The sequence below is a fragment of the Diadema setosum genome, chromosome 1, assembly GCF_964275005.1.
Source record: "Diadema setosum chromosome 1, eeDiaSeto1, whole genome shotgun sequence".
Lineage (NCBI taxonomy): Eukaryota > Metazoa > Echinodermata > Echinoidea > Diadematoida > Diadematidae > Diadema > Diadema setosum.
Window position 1 is genome coordinate 43,501,840 of NC_092685.1, and position 9,476 is coordinate 43,511,315.

General features: G+C 37.3%; 1 protein-coding gene across 1 annotated transcript; it reads right to left on the reverse strand.

The window, feature by feature from the left end:
* Positions 1-20: 20 nt before the first annotated feature.
* Positions 21-9,166, reverse strand: LOC140236291 (N-alpha-acetyltransferase 20-like). The gene is made up of 6 exons (XM_072316247.1): positions 9,017-9,166; positions 8,650-8,674; positions 8,055-8,145; positions 6,679-6,814; positions 4,311-4,447; positions 21-3,682 (listed from the first exon to the last, which is right to left on the reverse strand). Exons 1-6 carry the CDS (start codon positions 9,067-9,069, stop codon positions 3,597-3,599), a joined length of 528 nt encoding a protein of 175 aa, XP_072172348.1. The 5' UTR covers positions 9,070-9,166; the 3' UTR covers positions 21-3,596.
* Positions 9,167-9,476: the final 310 nt, after the last annotated feature.

Genomic DNA, 9,476 nt, shown 5'->3' on the forward strand with positions numbered 1-9,476 from the left:
TTTTAATGTCTACACACACATACCTTCATTTACATATCACGACATTTTATAATGCCCAGCACAAAACTAAGTTTATTTGCATATGTATATACACTAATTCATGGAACTGGCCCACAAAGAAAGAGGCAGGTGCAAACATACAAACTGTGGAATTTTGTTATAACAAGGTCAGATCAAGGAGGTTTTATACATTGGAGTTCCAACTGGCTGTGATTATTCAAACAGTTGTCAGATTTCTATTGATGTACAAAGGAATTCCACAGGTGCACTTGTGCCTTTGATGATCGATGTTCCTTTCCACCGTCTTGCTCAGCATTCTGAAGATTAATTTTGAACGTTATCATAATTTTGGCCATATTTTGCTTATCTATTTATTAAATGAAATGAAATTTCAATTAATGATAAAGCATGTAAAACAAAAGACATTTCCATCCAGAAATTTGCGCTAAAGTGTAAATCTGAGCTGTATCATGTGAAAACGTTTAAAACTGTACCATCCAGGAAAGCTGGTTTTATCACTTTTCCGCTTAGTTTCCACAAATGAAACTAATATGGAATAATCTTCAAGTATAATTCTTTATTGATAGATATATCAGATTAGTGCCCGCATATGCCTAGTCGAGTAATTTTCATCTTCATTTCAGCATTTTTTGTTCCAATTTCTATTCGCGCATCCTCACGTCTGTACCACCTACCTTTTATAAGGAGGGATAGCGAAAAGTAATTACCATCACAAAGAAATATCTTCCTTTGAAAGTGGCTAGTGATCATGCAATGACACACGAGTCAATTGTCTTCCTATCTGCGCGGCAGATCCTGTTTTGCACATGCTTCAAATATTTTTGAGCGGCAGCTTCGAACATCTAGCAAAGGAAATAAGACAGTTGTGACTCCATTCTCTAGAACCTCCTTGGTCAGATGTAGATACATGATATACATGTAAAGAGCTACTATTGCAGGTCCCATTCATTTCATATGTTTCTGTTTTTATCCCTGTTATAACAAGATTGATACCCGATATAATGGATAAATTTAGTGATCCCAAGCAGTTCAATCCCCTGTACAGAAGATGAAATTAGTCCACAAAAAAGTTTTTGTGAAAACAAGTTCATTGAGCTTTATTACAGATGGTGCATTCAAAGACAGTCAGTAGACATGAAGAAGCAGACTTATTCTCATATAGAAAAAAAAAAATCAAATAAGGATCTTAAATAATTATGAAGAGTTGTTTGGCAATGGATCATTCGTATCTTTAGACTTTTTTTAAAAAAGCTTTTGCATGCATTCTTTATGACAATGGATTTGCTTTTCTCTACCTACATTTGCAACCTGTCATTCAATACAAACTTTAGAACAGACAGCACACCACATTCCAAAACTAGGCAAGCAATACTGAATTGTACACAAAAAGCACCTTATGGTGTTAACATACTTTATTGTCATATCATAGCCCAATAAAAAAAGAATAACTGGTTATGAAAAATCAAGAGAAAAATATAGACAGTTTCAAATCCTGCTCAAGCACGTACGCCCATGATTTCTTTTATCATGGCTACTACTGAAACACTGATCAGTTCAGTGCTTATTTACCTCAATATAGGGCAATTTGTCAATCAGTTGCAAAAAAAAAAAATGCAGTCAACCTTGCCCAAGTTCGAATCTATTTGGATTGAAAAAATAGCTTGGACTTGCGTGCAAGCAGTTTTGCATAACGTGGCTGGAGCGACAAGACCACATATCTACAAAATGTTAAAGAGAAAAAAAACATGGTAGCAGCCAAAGCACAATATCAAATGAGAAAGTCTTTCCTTTGACATGCTGTGGTGGCTTCATTTTGGGGGTAAGACGGCAGGATTTGGACACGAAATCACTTAACTGATTATCTGACCATTAATCCAAAAGAAAAAAAAATTGTTTTGACCAGAATTTGAGATACAAGGTCTTGTCACCCCAGTGATGATAAGTGCCATAACCATGCTGACAACTTTTTATCCATATTTTTACTCGTCACTGACAATACATTTGGCAGGGCTGCACACTAACCCACTTTTTTTTACTGGTCCAACCTTTGTCGGATCAGTAGGTACCCAGTTTTTCCTTTTTTACTGGTCCATTTCTGAAAAAGTTACTGGTCCGACAGTGATTTTTACTGGTCAGGGATTGTCGGACCACTGCCAGTGTGCAGCGTCGCATTTGCCAGGTTCCAGGAAGAATCAACATAAGATATTTGAGCTTCCTGTCAGTGAGCAAAAGTTAACAACATCTCTACAAATAGTCATTTCATCATCTGTGATTACACAAGTAGAGGCTTCTGCCATCATCTTCCACATGAGCTCTTTGTATCTTCGACAATCTTGTCAACAATACCCTCAACATGCCATGGAATAATTAATTAACTGACGCCAAGCGCTATTACTGCCAATGCTATAATTTTAGACTGGAAGCATTATACCATGTCCATTAGCAGTTTTCGAGAGAGGAGAAGAGTAAGGGTAATACATGTAATCAGAAATAAGGTCAGCACAAAGAACATTTACAAATAACGACAAAACAAAAATATACATACAAGCGCATCTAGGTGAACCAAACTTGGAGCGTGGTATTTCATTGATGTAATTTTTTTGTGGTGATGTTATTCATCTCTTGTAAGCCTTTATGTTGCCCATCAACACTGAGCTGTGGTATAATAAGTAAAGCCCAACACAACAATGGCAAATATTTGTTCACCATGAGAAAAAGTCAGATGATGAGTGGAACGCAGGAAGTGTCCATAGAAACCATGAATATGCAAATATTCATGAATTCGTTTCAGGAAACTCATGCGGATGACAAGATTCTAGAGATGAGGAGATCACACACATGGCGCTGGAGAAACAAAGTTGGCTTTTCGAGTTCTCCTCCTGAATGTTCAGTAATGATGCAGTCTTATTATTGTTTGGGTGTTACAGACATGATGCCTGTGCTACTGATTACCACCATCACCTCCTTGACATCACAACAAACTTTAAAGTGTAGTTGTTGGATAAAAACTGATAATGTCAGGTGGCCATCTTGAACTGAAAGATTTTTAAGCCCGTCACTAATAACTGAAAGCTTCGGCATATCATTCTCACAGTTATGAAAACAAGGCGTCTTTCATGACAAAAATCATACCCACCACAAGAGATGGCTGCACACAAGACTTTTCTGCATATCAAATCAAAACCAGGAGCTACAGATAATATCTTAGCCACTAATCAATTGCACCATTGCAAGTACCAACTGCAGTATTTCAACTGCAGTAATGAAAATGTCAGCTACACATTGCAAGTGTTTCCTTTCTTTTTCACTGGAAGAGTTAATTTATGCGAGGAGGAAATTATCTCTGCAGGACAAGAAAAAGTTTGCACTTAATTTATCAAATCCTTTGCTATTAGATGAATGTTTGCTTGTTTGTTTCTGTTTGTGTGATGAGCATCTATTTGCAAGCAGGGTCTGAGTCAATGTTGAGTTTTACATGCATGGCTGCATTCCGAGCAGAGATTTTACTGGGCCCTGTGCCCGTCAGGGGGGCACAAACTGTGGTCACGCTCCAGGCACGGTTCACCGGCTCATTGTCATTCCACCTCCTCGGGTCTGACCGGATGCTTCAAAGGCACCACTGACTTCTTCTCCTTGTCACGGCTCAGCGCTTTCCGCATGTCTGCAATCGCACAGAATATAGTAATAAAATAAATTACCAATAATAAAATATATTACCACAATGAAGAGTCAAATTAACATTCCTTCTCCTTTTAACACATGTAATTCAGTCTGTAATGGTCTACACTACACATCCATAATACTTGTCATGATAAGATTGTTTTACTGATTGAAATTACAAAGCTTGCTAGCAAACATGTGAATGAAGCACATCATATGTGGACTGTGATGGGATCGTATAGTTTTGGTCGAGACCTAACTTCAGGTTTCTGACATTTTTTATTTTTGGTGAGATAATGAGAAACCTCCTATAAAATGTGTACGGACATGTAATTCCAAGAGAAATTAAACAATTATTTGATGAAAATTTGTTTTGAAATGGCTAAGATATTCAAAACAAAGCAATCCTAATAAAAGGTGGGACTATTGCATAACTGCACTATTTCATAAGTGGTTTCTAGGTATCTCGCAAAAAGTTAAAAGCCCGACCTTCATCTCCACCAATACTATACCATGACACCGTCCCTTTGGAGAATTTGTGTGAAAGGGCTAGTCATTTGCAAGCATCCGAATATTGATGATTATGAGGTGCTCAATATCCTCATCCAATAACATATCTTTCAACCTACCATAGGCATCCTCATCAGGATCTCCAGAGTAGTATTCCAGCACCTTCCTGTACACTGTGTAGCCGAGGCGTTTGTACATTGATGTTGCTATCTCATTGGAGACACGGACAAAAAGGTCCACAAAGAAGCAGTCTTTCCTGCAGATGATCATGGCAAGAAATCAAGAGGAATACTGCAGAGAATGTAGTGCACAGTCCCAATAAAATAATTATTTCTCTTTCAAGTGTCTCCAACCAAATTTCAAGGAATTTGAATACTAAGATTAGCCTGTTTGGCAGCTGTGGTCTTCAATGACTAGTAGTAGGAGAGTTTGTGAAACTATTCAGTATGAATCATCAGTGTCAACATTATCACATTTTTCATTACATGGTGTAGTTAGTTGCTACTGATACATAAAAGGGTTACTACTTTTCAGTACCTTTACCAAGATGCTGTAACAAATGTGCCTTGTCTGTGACATGTTTAAAATGGATGGGTGTTAGACTTGATCCAAACCTAATACTAAACAGAACAGAGAGATACCAAGGTACATGACTGACAAGCGCGCCGGAACACTTCTGGTTTTGGGGGGGCAAAATCTCAACGGGGGCACATTTATGTGATGATGTGAGATCCTCGGCGCGGGAGCGAAGCGAGCGAGCGGGGGGGGGGGGGTGGAAAGGGGGATCCCCCCACTGTAGGGAGCTTTTGTAAAACAGGATACAAACGTCGCGTTTATAGACCATTTAAAAGCAAATTTCTAAGGAATTAAACACAGTGAAAAATAATCAGTGCGAAGGACTATGATTATTACATACGGGAGTACATAATAATGTCATGGTGTGAGATCCTCGGCGAGGGAGCGAAGCGACCGAGCGGGGGGAGGGTGTGGGAGGGGGGATACTCCCTCCCACGGTAGGGACTTTTTGTAAAACCAGAGTACAAAAGTCGCGTTTATAGAGAATTTAAAGCAAATTTCTAGGGAATTAACATATTGAAAAATCAGTTGGAAGGACTATGATCATAACATACGGGAGTACATTAATAATGTGATGGTGTGAGATCCTCGGCGAGGGAGCGAAGCGACCGAGTGGGGGGAGGGTGTGGGAGGGGGGACACCCCCTCCCACGGTAGGGACTTTTTGTAAAAACAGAGTATAAAAGTCGCGTTTATAGAACATTTAAAAGCAAATTTCTAAGGAATTAACATATTGAAAAAAAAAATAAGTTGGAAGGACTATGATCTTAACATACGAGGGTAAATTATGTGATGGTGCGATCCTCGTCGAGGGAGCGAAGCTACCGAGCGGGGGAGGGTGTGGGAGGGGATACCCCCTCCCACGGTAGGGACTTTTTGTAAAAACAGAGTATAAAAGTCGCTTTTATAGAGCATTTTAAATTAAATGTCTGAGGAATTAAACATAGTAAAAGAAATCACTGCGAAGGACTATGATAATAACTTGAAAACTTTTCATTTTACTATAAGTACGGGCAGAACGAGCGAGCCACTTTCACTTTGCAATTTATGTGAATTAATGTACTCATTAAAAAGATTAAACGTGATCGCATCGTTCGAACAATAAAAAATATTCTTATACTGCTAGAAAGCAATTAGGAGAAAATGAAAAATGTAAGATATACTAAAGGTATGTTTCAGCGGGCACACTCAAGGACACGAGGCTACCATCTACATTAAATTTACTCTTAAGTTAATAGATACAATAATGTATGTTGTTAGTGTATTATAAATTTTTGCATTTTCAATTATGAAATTACAACATTTAGACGAGAAATGTGCCTTTATTGTTCATTTTGATCTTTAAATCAGTGATTAATTATTTGTTACAGGGGGCACTTTGGGGGGGCAAAAACTCGTTTTGCCCCCCCCAACATTTTGTTTGGGGGGCAAGTGCCACCCCCCCCCCCCCCCCCGCTTCCGGCGCCCTTGATGACTGACTGGATCATAATTAATTAGCCAAATTTCTTTTTAAAGGTAGTAACGATAAATAAATGAAAAAATACAAGAAATGAATTATCTTTTGTTCTATAATAGAAATGGGCATATCATTTCATGCTTTGGACAATGACCACTGAATCTCTACAACCTCCATCAAGCATTTCTTATATGCTACTGAATTGACAATAAATCTCATAGAAACTGAGACTAGAATAACTTAATATCAATACAAGTGTGTGTGAGAGGGAGGGACAGAGAGAATGGGGGCAAAAAAAGTATTGTTCAGATATGTTTGTACCAAGGTGTTCGAAACCTTAGCAAATTAAGAAAATATCTTCTTCTTTTTTTTTCTTTTTTCTTTTTTAAATAAGATGTAGTCATAAACTTACATGTAGTTCAGAATTCTGGCATTTGATATGGTTTTTGTACTAACCTCTCTGAGATCTCTTCCAAGAGATTCATCATGATGGCCGCCAATCCAAGCCTGCGGTACTCCGGAGCGACAGAGAGTGCAGTCACATGACCATGCCATGTCTCTTGCGTAACAGACCCTTCAGCCTTGCCCATGACTTGAAATGCAAGAAACAAAGCTTGCCTCACTGTCATCACACTTTTCAACAATCATTTAAGAATTAAATATTGCATGCAGTTTTACTGCATTTCTGTCTCCTGTCGCAGCATACAGGAGGTACATGATACGCTGTATATAGCGGGTCTCCTAACAACTGCAGGTACAATGATTTCCAAGAGTTAAAGACAATGCTTTTGTTCTAGATTCATTCATTTATGTTGTTTCAGTTAAAGGCATGATTAATGATTTGAAGAGAGAGAGAGATATCAAAACTTTTCAGTAAAACTTGCTCAAGTATCTGTCAATCATACAATCCTAGATTAATATGATACTTAGTCCTTTAGTATTCTCAGTACTAACAGCAAAATGTGTGAAGGTTTCACTGCCCAATTCTTTGCTTGTTTGACTGTTTTGTGTTGCTCCTTTATTTTATTTTTTGCCTTTTCAAAACAAAAAACTAAAGTCTTATGAAATATTGACACAAGAAAAGGCATAACAGAATTTGTGCAAACAGCCAATCATAGAAATGTTTTGGATACAGTGGACTCCTGTTATAACGAAGTCCTTGGGACCGGCAGTTTTCTTTCATTATATCGAAATTTTGTTATAACCAAACAAATAAACAACAAAAAAGCATAGAGCCGATAATTTTGCGACCTGGATTTTTATTTTGTTGTAACCAGAATTTCGTTATAACCGTGTTTGTTATAACGGGAGTGCACTGTACTTTCCCTTTTGTCTTGTTTCTTGTCAGTATTACAAAGTTGTGTTGAATCACATTTTAGTTTCCTGCATGTGTAATCATTTTTTGCAATTCTTTGATCTGACAGTCATTAATTGCTCCATTGTTTTCATAATAGCAATGATGATTTTCACTAGTTGATGATGGAATGCCATAATGTACATGGCTAACTTTATAATTATAAAGGAGACCCAATTTGCATAGAAAACTGCACATTTTGATTGGAACTCACATAGTGTTTCTTTTGATAGATACTTTATTTCAATTATTCATATGACAAATGATCCTCACACACTGACTTTTGATGGAGCACTATGTAATAATAACTACATATAGAGAAAACTGCACGTTTTGATTGGAACTCACATAGCATTTCTTTTGATAGATACTTTATTTCAATTATTCGTATGTCAGATGATCCTCACACACTGACTTTTTACAGATCAGATCACTATGTAATAATCACTACATATAGAAACAAACAAAAATCACTTACTATAGCCCATTATTTGTCCACCTGGTGCTTCACACACTTGGACATATTCAGGCCAGTGAGCCAAGTATTGCAGATAGAAAGGAATTCCATACTGGTTTGGTTAGAGTAGTCAAGGCAATGTCAATGTCTGCCATTGTTTTTACTCCATTGAAAATGAGCTATCACACTAAAGGTGCACTTTTAACCACGGTGAAATGAAAAATGAAATAAAATCACATCAAACTTCTTCTACACGAGTGCATTTCAGCACATACATACATTGTAAGATCACTTTATCATCATCATATTCATAATTTCATTTAATTCAATTGTTTGAAAGGGCAATATTCAACAGACATCAATGCAACTCATATTCTAAAGAGTGAAGACACAAAATTTCATTCAATTTCAAGAACATGATTTTTCTTGAACCTTGGCACATATATTTACCATTTCTGTTGACAACTAAAATTTCCTTTCTTATATTTTATGGTTATGGTTTTTTTTTTTTCTCTCTCTCTCTCTCCTCTCTCTCTCCCTCTTAGCACATACATGTAGCAAAAGCTTTAATACACAAACATACCCCATACCATATCAGCAGTTTACAAAAGGATACAGTTTCTGTGAGATAGTCCATGTTCCTGGGGCAACAAAAGACAAGGCAAACTTTCATTAAAATCAATCAAAGATTATCACATTTTTACAATCTGTCCAACAACAAAAGGAGTATGGCAGAGACTGTAAATACAATATAGGCATAATCTTTATAGGGGAATCTCTTCAGTTTTAAAACATTTGCATGTTTGAACTAAAGTAAACTTCATAAAAAAGTGGTAAAAACAAGTGCAAGAATGTTACACCGTCCACCCACACTGTCCAGCACAAATGCTTAGGTGTGGGACCGTTCAATATAACTAACTGTGGTTTACAGGATTACCAAAGATTCCATGCTAAATCACGTAATTATCAGTACAAATACTTACACATTGTTGAACTTGAACAGATCATCACACGTGAATGGCCGTATGGTTGTCATATTGCAACCTTTTCCAAAATTAAAGCCTTATCTTGTCAAGTTATAGCATCAGAAATATTGCGAAAAGTCGCAGGTCGGTGCACCTGCACCATGTATTACCGACGGACCACTGTTGTTTTAACAATCAACAAGAGAGGGAGCTAGCGAAAAGAAGTGCAAAACTATAACCCGTCGACCACTGGTCAGTGCCGTCGACGCGAACCAAAATAACGGGCGATTTTTGTGACCAAGAACCCACACATTCTCTTTACGTTATAAAAACATCATCATCATCATCAAAAACAACAACAATCCATGATAAAGGGCAATCAAAAACACTACATAACAATTTACAGGGTACTACATAACTTTATATTACTACTTGCCCAGTCGGGCAAGCAGATTTTCAAATTTGCTGTGAAAAACTT